Genomic DNA, 24,821 nt, shown 5'->3' on the forward strand with positions numbered 1-24,821 from the left:
TCCTGTTCTGACACGAATTAATACACCCCGCCCCAAAGAATTGTAATACTTGATTGTCAAGGGGTGTACTCTCAGGCTGCGTTTAAATCTAAATTGCTATCTCTCTCAGACACGGACTTACCTCTCTAGGTTTGGAAAGGATGACACAGATGAATGCCTATAATGTGGACACTCAGACACTGTAATACATACGATGTTAGATTGCAACAAATGGGTAGTAGAAAGAAACAGAATGGAAAGAGTGACGGTGTGAATTTTGTTACAGTGAGAGAAATGATTGAGATAATGATTGAAAATAAAGCAGGTTGAAATAGTTGGACAACTATATCCGTGCAGTGATCAAGAAAAAAGAAGAGAAAGAATGGCAGCTGGACCAACGGCAAAGGTGTGATGGAAAGAGGCTGGAAGCTGAAGCTAGAAAAGTGGGTCAGGCTGTATGAGTTAGAATGCGTGAGTCATAATGTGGAAAAGGAGGAAATGTCAATTTGGGAGTGATACCGTACTAGGAGCGATTAGAAATAAGATACTACCTGGAATAAGACAGGGAGCCTACTTGCTGATGAATGTAGTTTGGATATGGATAAAGGGAGAATGAATGACTAAAGGTAATGCTTCGGAAGTGATGAAGGCTTTAGTTCGGAAGTAATCCGCTTCCGAATCGCTGGATGACAGAGGAGGGTCTGGTTTAGCAGGTAGGCAATTGGCGTAGACTCGGCGATGAAAGGGCATTTTAAAGTACCCCGGGAACTATCGCCAGGGGTACGAAGAACGAATCCTGCACTAAAATCAGTCAGGCGGCGTCCTGGAATGAGATGTCTTTTAAAGAATCCATACCCCCTTCACTCAAAACGAAAAAAAGGCTGCTTTATATATATTTATATATATATATATATATATATATATATATATATATATATATATATATATATATATATATATATATATATATATATATATATATATATATTGTAATTTTTTTATTGCTTTATGTACCTATCGTGTTATTCTAATAATTCTAAGTGGTTGAAGCAAAGATAAACTCTTAAAATGAATATTTTATTGATGACAGCATATTAAAACACATAAAACTTAAATCTATAGACTTTATTAGGACATTAAAACAAATAACTATGCTAAGGATTAGTTTCAACAATACTTTTATTATTTTAGCTTCTAAAGTTCATAAATACTGCAGCAACTTGGTAAACTAACCTAAAAAACTAAAAAAAATATAAAATTAGGCATTCGTAGTCAGTTTTTGATAATGAAATTTGCATTAGGAGTATATAGGCCAGGGTATGCAATTTTCTCTTACTTCATAAAGTTTTGTCTTTAATTACACAATATAAAATTCACATATTGCATATATCTATATACTATCGGAAGATGCTGTTTTCGCGCTTATATTCAGAAAGAACTAGTAAATATGGATTTAAATTTTTTTCATTGGTTTGGTAGACGCTAGAATATTTTATACCTTCAATATACGAGGATCATTCGTAAAATAAGGTTCCCATGAATTCACGTTTACGCTATTTTTCGCCATACTCGTCGTTTCTGTTCAGTTTTGCAGACGATGCTTTAAAGTTTATATCCTTATGTTATAGAATTCTACCACCAATCCTTTGACGAATCAAGTAACATCTTCCTTGACTTCATCATCAATACTAAAGCGTAAGTCATACAAATGTTGCTTTAATTTTGGGTATAACTGATAATTACTTGGTGCAAGGTCTGGACTGTAGAGGGTTGAGGCATAACAGTCCAGTTAAAATATCTTATCAGTTGTTTAGTTTAATGTGGGACATAAGCTTGTCATGAAGAAACCTCACACCACTGGCAATCATCCCCGTCGGTTCTTCTGTATTGCACGTGTCAGTCTCTCAGTATCCCTAAGAGGTAACCAGATTGAGTTTTTTTACACTTCTTCGGCTTTGGCAACGTTGAATGACGCCATTCACGTGATTGCTACTTGGTTTAGGGAGAAAAGTAAATTAGCCACTTACTTTGTGATAGCCCAACTTTTCTATTAATATCTTATAAATTGTGGTGTTGGAAGTCTCAAGAATATGCAAAGTAAGATCGTTATTGGTAAACCTCCGATTTACAAGCAATCATGTCAATTCCGTCTGAAACTGACGGCCTTTCGCTTTGCTCCTCAACGTGAATTTTAGTTCTGCCTTTACTGAATTCTCTACATTATTTGCGAACATGTGAACAAATATGCACTTTTTTCCGTAAACTACCATTAACTGTCGATAAATGTTTGTAGGTAAAATCCGTTTTGCATTTACAAAAACTTAACATGGCTAGAATTTCGCATCTGGCTGTAACAATGATTAGGAACTCCATCTTCAAAGGCTGCTAGGTCAGCACTGACCAATTCAGCAAGGCGAGAGTATAGAAGTGATAAAGAGGAAGAGTTGATGCGTTTGACAGTGAAGCCAGATTTCTCCCAGCACGTGACATTCCTTCACAGCGGTATATGGAATCTTTTTTTACGAATGACCCTCATAGAAAGTGAAAGAAGATAACAGTAATTGAACGGTCCATTTAAAGTTAACAATTCGTCGTAAGCTGTTTCAATGTATCAACCTATATTCCGATAAGGCCGACATTCTAAAAAGATCAAAATAATTGTTATTGTTTTTCGTTACATAAAATATCTGGTAAACTAGCTTCTACTCATAACGACTTACAGAAAGAGAAGTAATCACTTTTTATAATAGCACAAAAAGTGGATTTGACATGATGAATAAAATGACAATTTCTTACAGTGTGCATAAGCGACAAAAGTATGGCCACAAGTAATATTTTACAATATAATAAATGCTGCAAGTATAAATGCATTTCTTATTCATAGACACAAAAATCCTAACACTTGATATTCTAATAGTAGGGAATCATTTATCAGACACACGGGTTTAAGTTTAGAGCACTGAAACTTGTCAAAAAAGTAGTAGCAAGAATTTACCTAGAACTATTTAACAAATTTCTGAAAAATAGTCTGGAATTCTTTTTGGAGGGACACCCAATACTTACTTCAAACAAAAGATGTTGGCGGTGTATGGAACATATTTATATATATATATATATATATATATATATATATATATATATATATATATATATATATATATATATATATATATATATATATAACAGGAAGTAAACGTTAAATAGTGGGTTTGCAGCAATAAAAAATGAAACGTGTACTCTTTTAAATTTTTATTCCAATCTTTCGGACATTGGTTATGTCCTTCATCAGGGAGCTACAAATGTGATGAATAAATTGTTGGCGTTGGTATAATTAATTAAAAAATTCACTACTTACAAACTTAATGAGGTTGTATCAACGAAGATGTATTATAATGTTGATAAAGTTTATCATAGTCTCTCATCTTTTTTCAATATATAAAACCTATTTTTATGTTCAAAAATTTAAAAAATTACTGTACATCCAAAAACACTTAATTATTCTAAATAAATACATGACATTATTCTGACAAAATTCTTTTAAATGTCAATTGATAAATTATTGTTTGTGTTATTATTGCATTTATCTAGTAGTAACAAATAGGAGAACATTTCATTTAGATGACCAATATCTGTTCTATGATTCATTTCATTATTATTTTGGCAAATTTAGGCCATTTCAAGAAAAAGTCTTTTGGTGATGTTACTTTCCTGTTCTACTACTTTGATGTTATTATAATCTATCTGATGTCCATTTTTAAATACATATTCACCCAATGCACTATTTTCAGGATGCAGTCTATTATCTGATTTGTGGGATGTAATGCGGTCTTTAAGGCATCTTGATGTTTGACCATAGTATACTTGTTCACATGATCCGCACGGTATACAGTAAACAATATATAAAAAATATATAAACAAAAAATAATATACATTATTATATACGTTATGAGGTTTTTGTAGATGTCACTAGTACCATTAAATTTAAATATAGACTTACAGGATTTCGTAGTTTAACGTTAACATTTAACGTAGTCAAATATCGTTTTTTTAAGAACATGTTTTAATAAATCTTTAATTTCAAAATCTCAGTTGTGTTACTAATAATCAAAAGGTACCTTATAAAACGACATTATCATGGAAGATATTCCAATTCATATTGCTAGACGGCAAATCAAATGAAATCTGTGTTACCTCAATTGAACTACTACTACTAAGGATTTCCACAGTTTTCACTGCCTTCCTTCACTTAACCGTTTTCTCCAATTTTCCCTGTCATTCCAGTCTCCATATCGCAGGGTTCTTTTCTTCATAGCCTCGTCGATTTCATCTCTGAATGACCTTCGGGGTCTTCCTCTCTTTCTTCTTCCAATCGGGCTCCATTCTGTGATTTTATTTATCCAGCGTCCTCTGTCCGCTCTTCTGACGTGGCCGTACCAGGATAGTCTCTTCTCCTCTATATAGTCGATTATGTCTGATTGCACTCCCATTCTCCGCTTAATCTCTGCGTTTTTAATTCTCTTTAAGTCTCTTTTTGTAAGTCTACAGCTTCTCCTCAGGAACTCTATTTCTACTGCTCTTATTCTACCTTTATTTCTCTTGTTTATTGTCCAGTTTTCGGACCCATATATCAGGATACTTCTTGTCAGGGTATTATATATTCTCTTTTTTGTCTTTATCGTAATGTTCTTATCCCACAACACTGAGTTTAGTTGTCTTATACAGTTTCTTGTTTGTCTCAATCTGTTGTTTATATCTTCTTCTGTTGTTCCCTGGTTCGATATTATGGTTCCTAAATACTTGAATTTATCTGTTCCATTTATTTGTCTTCCCTTGTCTATCTCTACGTTTCTCATATCCTTGTTTTCTGTTGTTAAGTATTCGGTTTTCTCTAAGTTTATTTCCATTCCGTTGTTTTTATATTCTTCTTCTAGTTTTCTGAGCATAAAGCTGAGATCTTCTTCATCTTGTGCGATGACTACTTGATCGTCGGCAAAACTTAAGGTGTATAGGTATTCGTCTCTTACTGGTATGCCCATTCCTTCGCACTTTCTCCTCCATGGTTTGAGTGTCTTTTCCAAGAATATTTTAAACAGAGTAGGGGACGTAGCACAGCCTTGTAGAAGTCCTTTTGTCGTCTTAAATGGATTGTAGGCTTTATTTCCACATTTAATAGCTACTTTGTTTTCTTTGTATAGTGCTTTAACTGCTTTTATTAGTGTTTGTCGGATTCCGAGATCATTCATTGCTTCCCATAATTTGACTCTAGGTATTGAGTCATATGCTTTCTTTAGATCAACAAAGGCCAGATGGACCTGTCTACCTTTTGCCATTTTCTTCTCTATCAGTTGTTCTAATGTGTACGTATGATCTAGGCATGATTTTCCTACTATGAACCCTGCTTGGTCTTCTCCAATTTTTCCTATTATTTCAGTTTCTAGTTTTTCTTTAATAATTTTCCCGTAAAGTCTACCTACCGACGATATTATACTAATTCCTCTATAGTTTTCACAGGTTTTCCTGTTTCCTTTGGCTTTTTTGTTCTTCAATGTCTTGATTGCTCTCTTAACTTCTGCCAGGCTTATTTCTATCTGGTCGTATGCCCCATTTCCTGCATGTTCTATATTCTCTTCCTGAAATTGGGGACGGTTTTCTGTAAGTAGTTCTACGTAGTATTCTTGCCACTCGTTTTCACTAATTTTGCCGATCTGGGTTTTCTCTGTCTTATTTCGTTGAAGTGCTTTTAATATTCGGCATGATTCTGAATTTCTCGTTCCTCCGATATGTTGTTCTATCTCTGTGCATGCTTGTTCCCATCGTTCGTTCTTTTCATTTGTTACTCTTTTCTTTACCTCTCTGTTTTTCGCTCTATATAGGTCTAAGTCTTCCTGTTTTTTTGGTGTTTAGGTATTTTATGTGTAGTTTTTTCTTTTCTTTTATGCATTTCAATGTGTCTTCCCTTAATTTGATATTCTGATGGGTGTTCCTTTGGTCGTCTTCTCCAAGAGCTTCTAAGGCCGCTGAAATCAGGCAGGTTTTTATGTGTTCATGCATTTCATCTAACGTGTCATATCTGAATTCTTCTAGTTTTTGGTCTAGTCTTCTTTTGTATAAATCTTTTATTGATTCTTCCTGCAATAGATGTAATTTGAGCCTTTTTTCGTTTATTGTCGTTCCCGTTGTAACAATCGATGTATGTTTTTGTTTTGTCCAGATATAGGGGAATTCCATCCATGCCACCACAAGTTTGTGATCTGTTCCACACTCTGTCCCTCTTTTCACTCTGGTGTCTTTCACTTTGATGGAGCTTTTGTGGTTCATGATAATGTAGTCAATAATGGATCTTAGTTTTCTTGTCTCTTGAGTCCATGTGTACTTATGTATATTTTTGTGTTTGTAGAATCCGTTCATAATTTTCAAATCATTTACTTCACATAGTTCTACCAATCTTTCTCCGTTGTCGTTAATTGTGTCTTCTCCAAATGGACCAACTGTTCTGTCATTGTCTTTTCTTCCGACTCTTCCATTTAGATCCCCCACTATTATTATTTCTTGTTTAGGTTTTCTCTTATCCATTTGTTCTTGAAGTTGTTCGATAAATCGTTTTTTCTCATTGGCTGGACTGTCTTCTGTTGGACCGTATGTTGCTAGTATTATAATTTCTCTGCCATACATCTTGATTTTCAGTTTGGCAATTCTCTCATTTATGGGTTCCCAATCGTCTATAGATTTTTCCCATTTCTTCTTTAGTAGAATTCCAACTCCAGCTTTTGCGCGGTCTTTCTTTTTTACTCCGCTCCAACAATGGATTAGTTCCCCTATTCTTTCCGTGCCGTTTCCTTTCTTTTTTGTTTCCGTTGTGACGAGGATATCGAGATTCATCTTTTCGAATTCTGATGTTACTTCACTGGCTTTTGTTCTCCAGCCCTGCACATTCCATGTGCCGATTCTTAGTTTTCTCTGTCTTTGTCTTCGGTTGAGTTTCGAAGCCGGGTTTGTTGAACTCAAAGCAGAAGGGCCCCCCCCCCGTATCCGATTTTTTCATTCCTGCCAATTGTTCGTTAGTCCTTGGATTTTTTTAAGTGTGCTAGGTTGCTAACGCCTAACGCCACAACCCCCTTTTGGAGGACCTATTGTTCAGCCGCCCACTCTGGGTCAGACGCTACTGTTGTCAGTTTTGGTCCGCGTCGGTTATTTCATTTCACCGATACCACCCATATCTGGGAGGCATTCCCCTATCCGCCACCTGGGGACGCGTCCGGTAGAGGATTGACAACCTCCTCTTTGGAGGTTGTCAATTGAACTAAATTAAAATAAAAATGGTACATACTGTTATGTTCCAATATCTCCTATCTTACAAATTCATTATTGCTAAAGCATGTAATAAATTAAATATAAATTGTCATTGCAATAAGTGTATACAAGTAAATTATTACATACATTTCGTACTTTCTCATGTAAATACTATAGATTTACCACTTAAAATATATACTACTTAAAAAGTTATATTCTATATAGTTTATTTCAAACAGTTTAACTTACAGACAATCCAAATGCGTAGTTTATCCTTGCGACGTTAAAAAATGACATGAGAGTCCACGGCATTGCGCTTTTATGAAGCATAATTAAATATGTTTTCTTATTGGACTGATTCCAGTTGTACCAATCTGCATTACAAAGTGAGTTGTAGAATTTCGAGTGCTAAAAGCATGGTAATATTGACAAAAATAAATTATTTAGAGATCTTACTAACATAGATTGGTATCTTACCGCCATATCTTTGTATTCACCACAGTAACAGTGTGCATAGATTATAAAAATAAGTCCAATTAAAAGAATCAATACTTTTATATCATGTTTATAGTACGAATCCTGTAACAAGTAAACATATCTTAATTTTTGTTAATGTTTTTTTGAAATTTATTTACATCATTTTTTGTTTACATCTGGAATAACTACTGTTTCTAATAACTATCAGTTTAACCCTCCGTTAGGTACGTGGTCTACAATCGTAAACCACCTCTTTTCAAACACTTGTATATCTCTGTCATTTTGTATTACATGCGCGTGCATCTCAGTAGCTGTTGCTAACGGGCGTCTTATTCTAATTTATGGTTTTATTTGTGTTCGGCACTTCACTTAAGTATTTCGTCAAGCATAGAACAGTACTGACCTACCATTGTAGACCACGTGTCCACTGACGTTACAACATCGTAGATGTTGTAAAGTATTTTGTCAAGAATAGAACAGTACTAAGAAGTACTGTAGAATTTTGCTGAAAGGAGTGATTACGAAACAGACTCTGAATTAGAAACATCGAAGCAAGAAGAATTGGCCCAAGACGAAGGAACGTCAGACGACTCTGATAAAGCACGTCCTTCAAATATTTACATGGGAAAAGACAGGGTGACTAAATGGAAAAAGAATAAATCAAATCTACAAGTAATAAAACATAAAATAGGGGATAATTCTCAAGGATCCGAAGTTGAGTCATGCTACCTGGCAATGAGCGAGAAAAGGACATCTCATAAGATGTCTACGGTTCGATGATGTGGAGACAAGAACAGAGCGAAGATAAATTGATAAACTTGCACCCATTAGAGAACTTCTGGAAATATTTGTGGTGAATTTCCAAAATAACTTCATTCCTAGAAAGTATCTTACAGTACATGAACAACTATTAGCATTTAGGAGACGATGTGCGTTTAAGCAGTACATCCCAACGAAGCCAGTCAAATATTGCATTTGGAAACTTTGAAAATTTGCATTCAATTTGGAAACTTAACTGGGAATTCAGTCAGAAGGTCCATACAAATTTGTAAATACCAGTAACGAAATAACTCTTCGGATGGTAGAGCCCATCGCAGATACCAGTTGTAATATTACTGCAGACAACTAGTTTAACAGTTTATCATTGGTTAAGAGTTTTATGAAGAAAAAACTTACATATTTGGGTAAGGTAAGCAAAAACTGACTAGAGGTTCCTTAAAAGTTTGTGCCCCAGAAAAATCGAGAAGTTAAGTCGTCTCTTTTTGGTTTCCAAGCTAATTGTACTATGGTGTCATATGTTCCAAAGAACAACACCAAAATCGGCGTGGGTATGGTAGATCAATTGTGTCAGAATTTTAATGTCGCAAGAAATACACGCCGTTGGCCAATGGTTGTGTTTTACAATTTATTGAATAATTCTGGCAAAAACGCCCTCTGCGTATATAAGGCTAATCATACCAAATAGAAAATCAAAAATTAAGTTAGATCAACAATTCCTTGGTTGCCAAGAGAAATGAGGAAGCGAGCTCATTCTCTGCTGGGCATAGAAAATAATCCCTCTCAACCCCCTGTGCGACCACAGAATTATGTCGGGCGTTGCCATGTTTGGCCTCGAAATTTGAACAAATCTTCTAGAAAGTCTTGTTTAAAGTGCGGAGCGTTTGCATGCAAAAACCACACTAGAGATATCTGCAATGATTGTTTTACTGACTAAGAATGTGATGTTTTCGGTAGTCTGTAAGTCATACAATTTTTTAACAGTACTTTTATTTATGTGATTTTGGGTGATTTTGTTCTTATTATTAGGTACAACAATTCCTCTTTTGTCAAATTTACACTACAGTTGCTATTAAAGCAAAATAATTTTAATGGTTAATAAAAATTTTAAAATGTATGGAGTAGTCGTTTTATTGTTTAGTAAAGAAATAAGTAAACCTTTTGTTATAAAAACTGGTCAGTATCATTAACAATAATTAAAAAAATATACCTAATGCAGTATTATTATTGAAACTATGAAACTTTTATGTTTAATAAAATAAATAAAATGGTCTACAATCGTAGACCACGTGACCAACCGTGTCTCAGTTTACCAGGTGCTTAACAAAAGTTTTTGTTTTGGTATCGACCGTATATTATTTAACATATTTTTTTGGTATATCGGTTCTGTGGGTCTGGATTTAAAAAAATTCAATTTTTGTTGTCACTTAATATTTCGCCAACTGATTGTTGACTTTTTCAGAACTGCACAACAAATTAAAACAGAGATATAAGCAATATTAAGATAAAATTACATGAATATTTACTAACAGAGATAGAATCGTTCACAAACAAAACAAGACAAATATTTGTTTTACACTTTTACAATTAGATTGACAATTTTAAAATAATTTAAAATACACATAAAACAACAAAAAGTGTATGGTGGGATAGTTTCCCTGTAGTTTTCCTGATAGAAAAGAGTTACTATGTGTATTTATACATATAAAATAAAGTAGCAGGTATATGGTATATTAATTTTGAATTAAATGGATTTCAGAATAATGCTGTAAATGCTGTTTAACTGATTCGTATCTGCTTTGTAATTTATTACATTTTTTTGTTTTGGTAATATAACCCTATTATACTGTGCAATTTAGCGCAGATCTGCTACAACCTATTTAAATAATCGTTTCGTTAAATTGTGTGTGTTTAAAGCCGTCGCTGCACTTTGTATTAACTCTGATACGTCCTTACGTACTAGAAAATAAGGTTACATATTCCGCAATCGTTTTAGTTCGTGCTTAAATTTTTTTAGTCGTCTGGCAAGTGTCTATTCGCATTGAGCACCTGTTATAGCTCTTCAGATTTTGGTAGGTTTTTATTCGTTTTTTCGTAATTCTTTAATTTTTAATGTATGAACTTTGTTTAAAAGGTAAGTAATATGAATATAGATCGAGCTTATTTATATTTGTACAAGTAATTTCTTCAAAATTCGCCTCTTTTTAAGGTTTTATGAGATCTGATACATTGCGTTTTTTACAGTCATTACGGATGGTAAAAGATCTTTGTTGGAGCGTGAATTAGAGGAGTTGGCAGCAAATTTTTGGAACAGTGATGGCAACTTGGATAATAGCGACTCTGAAGAATCTTTTAGAGATGAGACCAACTTAGATCCTGATGAGAATATTGATATTCAAAGCTTACTAGTAGAGTTTAAAGATGGAGTTACTGTCACAGAGTTTCCAGACCAACAAATAGAATCAACTATCGTCGATGTTGATGTAGAGGTTGAGCCAATCACTACTCGAATCAAAAATGTATTGCGAAAAAAAAACCTATCTATTTGATGAACTTGTGAAGACTTTTAGAGGGCATACCAACTTTATTAATGCTATAATGGATTTGTCAACACCCTACGCTTTTTTTAAGTACTTTTTTGACAATGAGTTAATCGAAAAAATTGTATCAGAGTCCAATACATATGTTATTCAAAAGGATCCGAGTAAACCTACTAGACTGACCACCGTAGATATGAATCAATACCTAGGAATTTGCATCTATATATCCCTTGTTCACATGCCTAATTGTCGTAGTTATTGGTCCAATTTCCTAGGTTATCCGCAAATAAAAAAAGTAATGAGTAAGAAAAGGTTCGAATTTATCAGGAAATGTATACATTTTAACGACAATACGAGTTTGGATCAAAATGATGATGATCAAGATCGTCTTCATAAATTACGGCCCTTGTCGATCATTGGAATAACAAATTCCAAAGCATATCATTGAACCAAAAGCTTTCAGTAGATGAGCAAATGTGCGCCTCAAAAGGAAGGCACTATATAAAACAATACATGCCTGCTGAGTTCGGTCCTGACAGGTATACTAATTAGTGCGAATTTGTCAGCTCCAAACAAAAACTGTTATTTATATAGTAGTTATTGATTAAAATTTTTTTTATTTTATCAATATAAGTGCATAAGAGTGTGTTCTTTTCCATCCTGTAAGTACTCTTTAAAATTATATAAAACAGAGTCATTTCACAGGAATTTATTGTATTTATCATAAGTCGACTTCGTCGATATAAAAACTCCAAACAAGTTTATTCGTTATCTATAACGACATGATAAAATTGCCTGTTGTAAAACAGGTCCGTATTTCAGTTCTAAATTAAATTTTAAATTTAAAGAAAAGATGTTAAATCCAACTGACGGGACTTCTGACTACAGAAGCTCCCAAAAGGAAAACCATACTAAAACTTATTCATCTGCTGTGATTGAACAACAATTCCCTACCAAAGATCAAGCTATTATATTCCCAGCTATTGAAAACCTAAAACTTCAAGATTACTTGATTCCACTAGGAATGTTGATCGAGCCCAAAAATATTCTATTTTCCTCACGGCTTTCTAACAACAGAGTGTGTATGTACCTTGCAAACAAAAACATTGTTGAACATTTTATAAATAATTATGGAGGGTTTATCGAAATTATAATCAACGAGTCTAAGCACGCAAACTCGTCACTCCAGCAGAAAGACTAATTCTGTCAAACGTTTGTCCCACCATTCCGCATGCTTTACTAACTCAAGAAATTGAAAAATTGGGCCTTAAAACCATGTCTCCCATGTCATTTCTCAAGATAAGTGCCGGTTTGCCGGAATTCAGCCACGTTTATAGTTTTAGACGACAAATTTTTATCACACCACCACCTTCCTCAATACCTGAATCCATATTAATAAATTATGATAACACCAACTATAGGATTTTTTTGTCACAAGATTCCTTGGTATGTTTTTCATGTAAAAGGCAAGGCCATACTGCAGCAAATTGCAAAACGACCCAAGAATCAGTTGCTGAAAATTATAACCAAACTCCTCACTCCCAAACATCTTCGCAATCCACACCTACCCAAATACTTCCAACTAACCCCTCAAAAACTCCAACCGTACAACCAATCATCAATATAAATACAACCCAGTCTACACAAAATAGCTCAAACGCAGTTTGGAAGAAATAATCACACCTCCTCCAGCGCAAGATGCTGATTCAGAAAACCCAAGTCTAGACCCGTTTGTTAAACCAAATGATGCTCCATCCAAAAAACCAAAAAAAAAGCAAGGAGAAGACAGCAACTCACATACTCATGGAACCGGCCAAGGCATTCATCTCAGAGCAAAACCCTCCATTTATTCTTGATTTTAATTAAATTTCCGATCTATTTGAAAATGTTTATGGTGCACAGGATCCAGTCAGCGTCATAAAAAACTAGTGAAAATGCTAACAGCAATATACCCTTACTTCAAACAAAGATCCATTAAATCTAGATGTACAAAAATAAGAAAGAAACTACTGATACATTTACAGATGACCTACTCGGATAGTGAGACATCAGAGACTGAAAGTGAGTTATCTCAGGGATCGAGTCAAAAACTTCTGTAACAATCCCAAGTTTCAGTTTTTATTTATTATACACGGGCTTCTCTTCAATTTTGCAATGGAACATTAACGGTTTTTACAATAATCTTCCGATGCTCCAAATAATTCTGGGTAGATACAATCCAGACATAATTTGTCTTCAGGAAACTAACTTCAAAAATGAAAAAATACAAGCTTTAAAACAATTTAAAAGTTACTGCAAAAATCGAACTAGCCAAGAAAAAGCCAGCGGCGGAGTAGCTATCTTTGTAAAAAAGTCAATTGAAACCACTGAAATTTCTCTACAAACTAATATAGAAGCAATTTGCATTAAACTTAACTCAAGTCCAAATATCCACGTTTGTAACTTATACCTACCTTCATCAACGCAAGTCGACTCAGAAGCATTAACTGAACAGTTACAACAAATTCCCCAACCCAGACTTATTTTGGGCGATTTTAATGCCCACAACTTTTTATGGGGCTCTTCTACTATAAATACTAGGGGAAGACTGCTAGAAGAGATATTTGAACAGTCCAACCTTTCAGTCTTAAACGACGGCAGGCCCACTAGATTCAATATACAGAACAGTGAATCTTCATGTATAGACCTTACGATATGCGAACCAGGTCTAACCCCACAGCTCACCTGGGATAGGCTCGACTTTTTATACAATAGTGATCACTATCCACTTTTTATTCATAATAACAAAAACCAAGGTGGACAGACATTTACTCCAAAATGGAATTTAAAAAATCCTAACTGGAATCTTTTTTCCAATTTAATCGAAAGCAGTATGACCACATTTAAAAGTACCCCAAATATAGAAGAGACACTAGAGAACCTTGTTACCATTATCACAAAAGCAGCAGAAAAAGCAATAGGAAAGACCACATGCATAAAACAACGCAACCCTGTCCCATGGTGGAATCACGAATGCAAAACAGCGGTTGAATCTAGCAAAAGAGCTTTTAACCAATACAAGCGCTACAAAACTGTTGAGAATAAAATTGAATACAGAAAACAACGTGCTATAGCCAAAAAGACAATTAGAAATGCTAAACGCCAGTCATGGACTCAATATGTATCAACGTTAAATGCAAACACTCCCATGACTGAAGTATGGAACAAAGTCCGAAGAATATCTGGATTAAATAGCAATCAGAATATTAAAAGCCTCGAAATAAATGGAAAGGCAGTTACTAGTAATACTGAGATTGTCAAAATCCTTGCTAACACATACAAAAACCGATCCAGTAATACTAATTATAAAAAATCTTTTATTAATTACAAACAGCAAGAAGAAAATAAGGAAATGAGCATTATACCTAACACAGGTGAACCGTTAAATTTACCCATTTCTCAATTAGAGTATACAGAAGCATTATCAAATCTCAAAGAAACTAGCGCTGGTCCCGACGATATTCCTAGTATTTTTATCAAACACCTTCCAGATAGCTCTCATAAACAACTTCTAAATCTGTTTAATATTATTTGGCTACAGCACAAATTTCCAGAAAAATGGCATGAATCCACTGTTATACCTATACAAAAACCTAATAGTATTAAAACAAGTTCCGAGTCATACCGACCGATATCTTTAACATGCGCCATGTGTAAGTTACTAGAAAAAATTATTAATAATAGACTAAGATGGCACCTGGAGAGACAAGATTTAATTATTCCAGAACAAAGTGGTTTTAGAGAGCAAAGGTCAACCATAGATAATATCATAGATTTAGAAAGTGACATTTCAGAAGCATTCGCACTAAGAAATAAATGTCTAGCGGTTTTCTTTGACATATCAAGAGCTTTCGATACAGCCTGGCACGATTATATATTAAAAAAATTACATAGTTGGAACATCCAAGGTCACTGTTTTTTCTTTATTAAAAACTTTCTTCAAAATAGAGCTTTCAGAGTTAGGACAAACAACACAACATCAGATATAATGTATCCAGAAAATGGCATTCCTCAAGGCTCGGTTATAAGTCCTACGCTCTTTATAGTGGCAATCAATGATATTCTCAAAAATCTAAAATCGCCCATAAAAGCACGCGTCTACGCGGATGATCTTGTAGTTTTTTGCAAAGGTAAAAATATACAAAATATATTTTGTCACACACAGAACTTTATACAACACTTAGAACTCTGGTCACAAAAAACAGGTTTCTGTTTTTCCACTAAAAAAACTCGTTTCATCCTGTTTTCTAAGAAAAATATCACGAACACGCCCAACCTAAGACTATGTGATGAGAACCTAAAACGTGTAACGTCAATAAAATTCTTGGGCATGACATTCGAAGAAACTCTAAGCTGGAAACTTCATATAACAAATTTGATCTTATCTTGTCACAAGCGATTAAATCTTCTAAAAACTCTGGCCAATAAAGAATGGGGTGCGGATCGCCAAACACTTTTAATGTTATACAGAACATTAATCAGATCAAAATTAGATTATGGATCTACTGTGTATTCTACAGCCACTAAGACACTGCTAAAAAAACTTGACAGTCTTCACAACCTATCTTTACGTATAATAACTGGAGCTTTTCGCACAACAACAATCGAAAGTATTTATTGTGAAGTTGGTGAACCGTCCTTAGAAGACAGAAGACTTTATCTAAGTGTAGCATACGCCGCAAAAATCAGGTCTAACCCAAAAAACCCTACTATTCACAATTGTTTTACAGAAAAATTCCCAAATCTCTTCATAAATAAGCCAAGAACTGCCAAACCTTTCTACGCAAGGATTAGAAGCTATTTAAACCTATTAAACTACACGTTCCCAGAATGCTTTTCCTCCAAATCGTCCTCAATTCCTCCATGGCAAATAAAGAACCCTCAGTGCCTAACCCGCCTCATTTCTTTCGACAAACATTCAACAAACTCACAGTTAATCAAATCTGCGTTCAACGATATGCTTCACAACTACAAGGATTATACACATATATACACAGACGCTTCTAAATCAAATGAAGGTACTGGTGCTGCAGTCATAACCCCTACATCGACAAATAAATATAAACTCCCTTCAGAGTACTCCATTTACTCTGCTGAACTATATGCTCTATACCAGGCTACCCTTGCTGTCAACACATCCAATAATACCAATTATATTATACTCACAGACTCTCTAAGTTCCGTACAGTCAATCCAATATGTCTATCCAAGTAATCCTTTAGTCATCAAGATAAAAGAAGAAATCCACACCGCCCAACTGAATGGGAAAAACATTATATTATTCTGGATACCATCCCATATTGGAATCCCAGGAAATAAACAGGCAGACAATGCTGCAAAAGAAGCTGCAAGTAGTGATAGTGCGGAGTGTACTAAAACATTTACGAGTGCGGACGTGAAAGCGGCGGTTAAATATAAAGTGCGATATATGTGGGAAGAAAAGTGGAAAGTGTCATCGGCCAAGCTACGCGATGTTAAAAAATCGATAAAACCCTGGCCCACATTACCAACAAGTCGGAGAGACCAGGTAATATTAACGCGACTCCGACTGGGTCATACGCGATTAACTAATAGCTACGTGTTCTCCAACAAACAAGAACCAAGATGTGACAACTGTGATGAAAAATTAACAACTAAACATATATTAGAGAAATGTCCAGCACTAACGCCAAAGCGCATGTTGTACAATATACCAAACAAACTTAGTGATATTTTAGGTCTACAGTTCAATATTTCAAACATAAAAAGTTTCTTAAGCTCAATTAACGTTTTAAATGCTATCTAAACTAACATTATAAATGTAATACAAATTATTGTTCACTATCATTGTTTCGCTAATGGCCAATTTGGCTGATGCGATTTTGTTAATAAAAAAAAAAAAAAATACATGCCTGCTAAACCCCACAAGTGGGGATACAAACCTTTCATTTTATGTGGTGTTAGTGGATATTCCTACAGTTTCAATATATACACAATAGGAATGAAATAAAATTGTAGGTAGAGTTACTAGAGAATTACTGAGTTTGATTTTAAAGGTTAAGATCTATCGTATCATATATTGTTTAGTATGTTGCAGTAGATATTACTTTAATAGTTGGTGTCTGTCTTATAGTTGATAGATTCAGGAGTTTTATTAATTTGTACCATTTCAAGGAAAAGTCGATTTTTATAATTATCAACTTATTTCAAGATCTTTACATTATTAAAGTCAAAGTTATGTCCTGTCTTCAAGTGGTGGTCCACTAAGGCACAGGAGTTTTTTTGTATGTTACAGACACTTTTGTGTTGTAAACAATGACACTACATTTAATGATATCGAAACATAGTTATCTGGTAGCTGAATCCCATTTACAGCATTGCCAAAAGAAAATGTATCTTTTGTATTGAAACTTGGCTCATTTTCAAATGTCTTTGTAAGTATATTTCCCAAGAATTTGGATAGGTTGTAAGTTGTGGTGTTTATAGTACTAACAATTGGACGTAATGGTATATTCGCTTTATGTATTTTTGGTAGGCCGTATAATTTGGGTATGTCAGAATTGTAAATTTTTAGTTCTACAGTTTGTTGTTCTGTCAGCTTATGATCATTTTTAAAGTTTTTATTAATTTATTATATGTAGTTTGGATGGAGGTAGTAGGATCATTGTTAATTTGGGTGTATATTGTATTATCTTATAGAAGAGTCTCTACTTTTTGAATATAGTCAAATTTGTCTATATTGTCTTATATATATATATATATATATATATATATATATATATATATATATATATATATATATATATATATATATATATATATATTGTTATGGATCAGTTTATCAATCAGAAATAGAATAAAGAGTTTTTTTATTATTTTAATATACCGCGGGCATATAAGTTAAAATACAACCCTGTACTTATTTGTAATAGTTAGAATAAGAGAAAACATTGTTCCGTGACGGGACCCGGACGAGTTTTTCCTTGAAATACTGAGTGAATAGTGAAAGGACAATGGAACCCGTATAATTATAGATTTAAGAATAAACTTGTAATTGTATTTTTCGGTGGGCATTTTTCGAAAGTAAACAAGAATTAGATTTAGATACGAGATAACAAGAATTTGGAAACTTATTTCTGTTGAAAAGGGCAAAATTGTTAATGGTTTCTGAAAAGTAATTTGAGTGAAAGTAGTTTATTTGTTTTAAATATTATGTTGGAAATTTTCTAAATCGAAAATAAGTGGGAAAGATGAATGCTTATGGTTGGTTAAAAAGGAATGATGGGGAATGAGAGAGTTGAGAAGGTTGTCTGGGGAGATTGAAAAATTTATTATGTTACCGGCAGACCAGAAGAGAAGACGTGTTTTCGTGTAGTCAAAGTACCAGTGTTTTCATTTGTTAGTGAAAAAGGTGGAAGCTGAGAGCAGATCAAAATCGAGAAGATTAATACCTCTTTTGAGTCTGCATAGTCCACGAGATATAATTGAGAAAGAAAGGAGAATTTGTGAATAAAGAGTACCGGTCAAAAGAGGTTTGGGCTTGTGTTTTCGGAGGAGTAGTTTGCTGGTATGCGGTTTGGATCGATGCTGAGAACGGGAAAGATTTGATGGTAGCCGGATATAATCAATCAAGGAAGGAACTGTGGTTTGATCGAGAGGAGACATCATTGGTGTAAAAAGTAAAGGTCAGTCAACATATATATATATATATATATATATATATATATATATATATATATATATATATATATATATATACTTACGTCTCCTAGCAAAACAACTCCACATGTTAGACATAAAAGAAATCCCATAATTACAATATACATTATAATATGAACTTGAAAACGCATTGCTGGTTTGCAGTATCTGAAAGAGAAGCAATTATTTAATTATATTTTATTTTAAAAGATATTATGAATTATTTTGCTCATTTCTGATGTAAACAAAGTATAACGCCAGACAGTTTGGATGGCACTATCTAAATATTATCTCCTTTATAAACTACGTTCATCCTAGTGGCGGGATACTAGCAATAATACATTTATTTATAGGGCAGTCCTCAAATTAGCTATTCTGGTCTGTATAGTAAAATGTCAGCAAGTCTGGTATAATATTTCACTCTGATTAGATTGGCGGTGTATCTGTCAAATCGTGCAAGAAATTATGTTTAGATAGAAAAGACATTCAGATATAAAATGTCCAAACATATTTTAAGGCCATAATAATAAACAAAAATTCTTTAATATAACAAAAATAATACTAAAATGATGACGTCTCTTAAGGTAATAATGTTTTGGAACTATTGAGCCCCCTTCGGATTTGCAGGTCAGAACTGTTTCAGGGGGATCTATGCAAGTAGATCAAAAACAGTTGCAATTTTCATTGTGGCAGTTGATAGAAAAATACAGGAATGAAGAAACAAATATGCAAGTGGTATTCATTGACGTTGAGAAATTGTATGATACAGTTACTCTTGAGATTCTAATGCGATTGTGAAATGATTATGAAAAAAATGCAATAATATGATAGATACTACAGAGTAATGACGAAATAGATATTAATGCATGCAGTAGAACTATTTTTGGACAAATGGAGTGGAAGGAAGCGAGTGGTGTGTAGTGTGACAAAAAAATCCAATAAAGTCGAAGAAAAAATTCTGTAAAATTGTCATAAGATCAGTTATGATGTACGGAACTTATAAACTGAATTTTGGAGAGTTAAAAAGAAAGGAAAACAATGAATACATGTAATGGATAATACTAAAGTATAAGTATAAGCATAAGTATATTACGATGGTATAAATGCCAAATCCATATTTGCGTTGGTTTACAAAACTTTTATCACAAGTGACATTTTATTTCAAAAATGATCCAACTAGTGTTGTTGGGAGATTAATTCAAAAATGATCCAACTAGTGTTGTCGAGAGATTAACTGGTCCTATATCGAGTACTGGAACAAACCTTAGGTGTGATAATTGTTTTACTAGCTTTAAGCTTATCACAAAACTCCGTCCTGATCACAAGCTGACATTACATCGGTAAAGTAAAAAACAACAAAAAACAATTACCGTTGGAGTTTATAAACACCAAATATTGAACTGTTTAGTCAAGTATGTTTGGATTCCAAGAAAATGCCAAAATGTGATTATATGTACCCAAGAAGGAAAAACATATGTACAGGATGTCATATTGACATCCTGTACGTAGAATAATGATTAAATAAATGCATCAAGAGAAATCAGAAAATATAATGTTCTATAATTCAACCAAACGTGGGATCGACACGATTGGCGAACTTTGTGCCACCTATAATGTAGCTCGAAATACCCGGAGACGGAGATGCCAAATAGTGATTTTGTATTCACTTATGAATGTAGCTGGAATAAAGTACTAAATTATATATCTAGACAATAATCGAAATGATAAGTTACTACGTCGAATATAACATAAAACATCTGATAGCAGAACTTATCGACCATCATCTAAAGCGTCGCTCAATGGTAGAAAAACCTCTCCAGCTATTTGCAACCGACGCCCCAAAGTAACTGAAATTTTAAGTGAACTTCCAAAATGCTTCCAAGACTACCAGTAAGACTCTTTGCTTATTTTATTGTGTAATTTTTGTTAAATGTTCAAAAAATTTATTTGTTTAACAAATACCAAGTTTCAGTATATTCAGTGTATTGCACCCACCAATTGTTTAAAGTATAAATCATATGATCAAATTTCACAAACAAATTTTTATATTTTATTGTTTTTAACTTTTTATATTTTTACGAAAGTTATAAAGAAAATATAATATAATAAAAGAAAAAAAAGTAATCAAGATACAAGATCTACTGGTTTTAATAAAGCAGTGGATATGTCCGAACCCCCGAATGATTACAGAACGAACCGTATGGGTCTTAGAATGACTGAAAAAAAAAAGAAGCGAAAGGAGGTGAAGGAGAAGTAAAGACAAGAAAAAAAATATAAAGAAGAAGCGTAGACAAGAAGAGGAAAAAAAGGGTAGGAAAGTAGAGATAGAACTCATAAAAATTCACGAAAATTTTAATTAGAGTTAAGTTAAATTACTAGTAGAATAGATAAATTGGAAAAATTCCAAGATGCTTTAAATTGATTGTTGTCATGTTCAAAGTCAGTGTTCAAAAAAAGTTTAAAAAGAAACAAAAGAAAGATAGTGAAACTCATATGAAAATGGCTAAAAAAAAGGGGAAAAACCTACTTGGCAAAAATAATCAAATAAAGCGGAATTTTCAAAGAGTACTGGGCTAAATGGGAATCTCTGTATCTTGTTTATGGTCCATTACATCGGAAGTGGAAGAGTCCTGATAGAGAACGTATAGTCCACCAAGTGGTACTGCCAAAATCATACATTAAAAGTGTGATAAAAGAACTTTATGGCAACTAGTACTGCCAAACTCACACATTAAAACTGGGTTAAAAGAACTTAACGACAGCCTTTTGAGAGGAAATTTTGAAGTTAAAAGAACACTTACCACAGTCAAAGACAGATTTTACTGGATCAATTATTGCTGCCGAGATGTAGAAGTTTCGTATAATAAATGCGATTTATGACTTATAAATGCTTTATTTAGAAAATCCTATAGAATAAGAAGTTGTAGTAAAGTGACACAATATCTTTCCGAAGAGCATTTTGAACGCATTGCAGTGGACATTATTGGTCCAGTTTAGATAACAGAGAGAGGAAGCAAGTATTTTTAAAGGTTGTAATAAAGTATTTTTCAAAATGCCCTGAAATATACCCCTTTAAGATTAAGAAACGACTACAGTAACAGATGGATTCATAATACACGTCGTATTAAGAAATATAGTTCCTTTAAAAACTATATTAACAATGAAATTTGAATCAAAATTTGCTGTGGAAATAAAAAATACTGGGATACTTTAATTCCTCTATTCTTGTTAGCCTAAAAAAGTTCTGAACATGAATCAACCGATATTCATCATACATTCATCATCATTCAATCAACCATATTGTTATAAATATAGTAAATACACAGGCAATTTAGTTCAGCTTTATATTAGATCGTTAGTAAATCATAATAGTCTATTTGTTCGAGATGTAATTATAGTTACTCGTCAGCTGTAATGTAATAATATAAATAAGTAATGTCATCGATAGGTTATTCCGTGTGTATATGTTACGAGCAATGTCCGAAATTGGACAATCCTAGCAGTGTACAGAAAATCTTGTCCATTTCTAGCATTGTACCCCTTTACTGTACAATCTCCGAAATATATATATAATCGTCGGACTTTGTATAAAAGAATTGCTGTACAATGTTCGAATTTCAATAAGTAGCCATGCGTCAGTTTGAGATAATATATCAGATATCGATCCATATTGATTTTTACGATTATTCCCCATTTGTTATTAACGACAAACAAACATCAATTGAGGTTATAAATCCATAATTAATCAGCGTTTTTGACTTCTGAATTCGTAGAATTAAATTCTTTTAAATTATCATACATAGGTATCTCTTGAAAATCTAAGATGTTTTACAAACATCTTCCCTATATTATAGTGATGTATCTATCTCTTGAAGCTTTGAAATGTTTCACTAACATACTAACAATATCTCTATTGTAGAACAATTTCTTCTTCGATTCGATTTTTGATTTGGTGTGTCGCTTGTCAATAATAATCGATTCGAACCGATAAGCGTTTCGACAATTATTTTGATTATTTCGGACATTGTACAGTTTGGGGGTACAATGCTAGAAGTGGACAAGATTTTCCGTACAATGCTAGGATTGTTCAATTTCGGGCTTTGCTCGTAACATATATAAGTAAGCAATGAACGAGATACATAACGGTTTAATACAATATTTAGCCTCTGCGACAAATAAGATGTAGTTTCATAATATATATATATATATATATATATATATATATATATATATATATATATATATATATATATAGTAAACTCTTAAATATTGGGGAAATCTGCAAGAAATACTCTAATGTGTATCAATTGTTTCGCCGAACGTTTTCGCCAAAGAGAATTAATTTGGCTTCTTCAGGGCTGAAAGAGAATAAATTATAATTAGCTACCATATATTATCTATTAAAACATTATTGATCTTACCGTAACTTAGAATTGTAGAGTTAGAATATTAAAAAACTTTGCTAGTAACATAGTGGTGTTTTTTGTTACTATGTGCAAAAAAGTTTTTTTATAAGAATTGAAATGTATGGTAGCTTCGAACTTGACACGTAAAGGCTTACCCAAGGTTAATCGAAAAACCCAATGCAACTACATTTAAAAGGAGGTAATTCTTTGAATTGTCGGCAATAACTAAATTTTTGATTTTTAGACAGTTAAAAGTGAGGTTCTGTTTAAGCCAGAACGCAAGCGCTGACAACTTCAGTAGCGCTTGCGTTCTGGCTTAAACAGAACCTCACTTTTAACTGTCTAAAAATCAAAAATTTAGTTATTGCCGACAATTCAAAGAATTACCTCCTTTTAAATGTAGTTGCATTGGGTTTTTCGATTAACCTTGGGTAAGCCTTTACGTGTCAAGTTCGAAGCTACCATACATTTCAATCCTTATAAAAAACTTTTTTTTTGCACATAGTAACAAAAAACACCACTATGTTACTAGCAAAGTTTTTTAATATTCTAACTCTACAATTCTAAGTTACGGTAAGATCAATAATGTTTTAATAGATAATATATGGTAGCTAATTATAATTTATTCTCTTTCAGCCCTGAAGAAGCCAAATTAATTCTCTTTGGCGAAAACGTTCGGCGAAACAATTGATACACATTAGAGTATTTCTTGCAGATTTCCCCAATATTTAAGAGTTTACTATTTAACTAATCTGCAAAGATTAAATTTCTTTTCTATATATATATATATATATATATATATATATATATATATATATATATATATATATATATATATATATATAAGATTTGGATGTATATCCAAAATAATGTAATTCATCCATTATACATTTAATCCGCTTGATTTTGATATATGGGGCGTATTAAAACAACGTGTCTATAAGAATCCCATAAACATTCGCAACCAACTATGGGAAGAAATAAATCTGACTACCAGCTTTTACCAGCGTTCATCAAAGACGTACCCTTATAATTTTGCACCATAAGGAAGATGTTTCATAATAACATGATTGATTTATTGTTTTCGTTAGAAGTAATCGTTGTATTTAAAAAATGTATAATAATTTATTTACCTTATAATATCAACATGTTTTTTCACACATTCCCTCAGTACAGTTTTCACTAGTACTTGATAGTTCCTATCATAAAGGCTATTTAAATCTGCCTTGTATTCCTTAAGCTGATCGATATATGATGACATTAGCAAGTACTGTATAGACACTTGAAAAATAACTATTGCAGTAAGAGTAATTATGTAAGCTATACAGAACGAACTAACAGTAGAGAAGACGTAGTTGAAAAATATCGCTATAATATAGTAATCACCTAAATATTGTTCATAGAGTTCCCTCACGTATGAAATAACATTTTCTCCTGCTGGTGTGAAAGCCATAAACATATTAGCTCCCGCTATAAAAGAAAACAGTACGGTATAGGAAAAAATAGTTAATGCAATTCCAATTTTTTGCACGGTATTTTTGACGTCAGAGTTAAATGATTCTATAGACCAACCATATTTTAAAATTTGTTCGTGATATATGTAAATATTCTGGAATATTGGCAGTATCATCAGCCC

At 33.2% G+C, this 24,821-nt stretch overlaps 1 protein-coding gene across 1 annotated transcript; it reads right to left on the bottom strand.

Moving 5' to 3' along the window:
• Positions 1-1,114: 1,114 nt before the first annotated feature.
• LOC140438337 (uncharacterized) lies at positions 1,115-24,821 on the bottom strand. The gene is made up of 5 exons (XM_072528016.1): positions 24,319-24,821; positions 18,845-18,947; positions 7,747-7,848; positions 7,519-7,677; positions 1,115-1,220 (listed from the first exon to the last, which is right to left on the bottom strand). Exons 1-5 carry the CDS (start codon positions 24,813-24,815, stop codon positions 1,167-1,169), a joined length of 915 nt encoding a protein of 304 aa, XP_072384117.1. The 5' UTR covers positions 24,816-24,821; the 3' UTR covers positions 1,115-1,166.

The sequence above is a fragment of the Diabrotica undecimpunctata genome, chromosome 4, assembly GCF_040954645.1.
Source record: "Diabrotica undecimpunctata isolate CICGRU chromosome 4, icDiaUnde3, whole genome shotgun sequence".
In the NCBI taxonomy this organism is placed as follows: domain Eukaryota; kingdom Metazoa; phylum Arthropoda; class Insecta; order Coleoptera; family Chrysomelidae; genus Diabrotica; species Diabrotica undecimpunctata.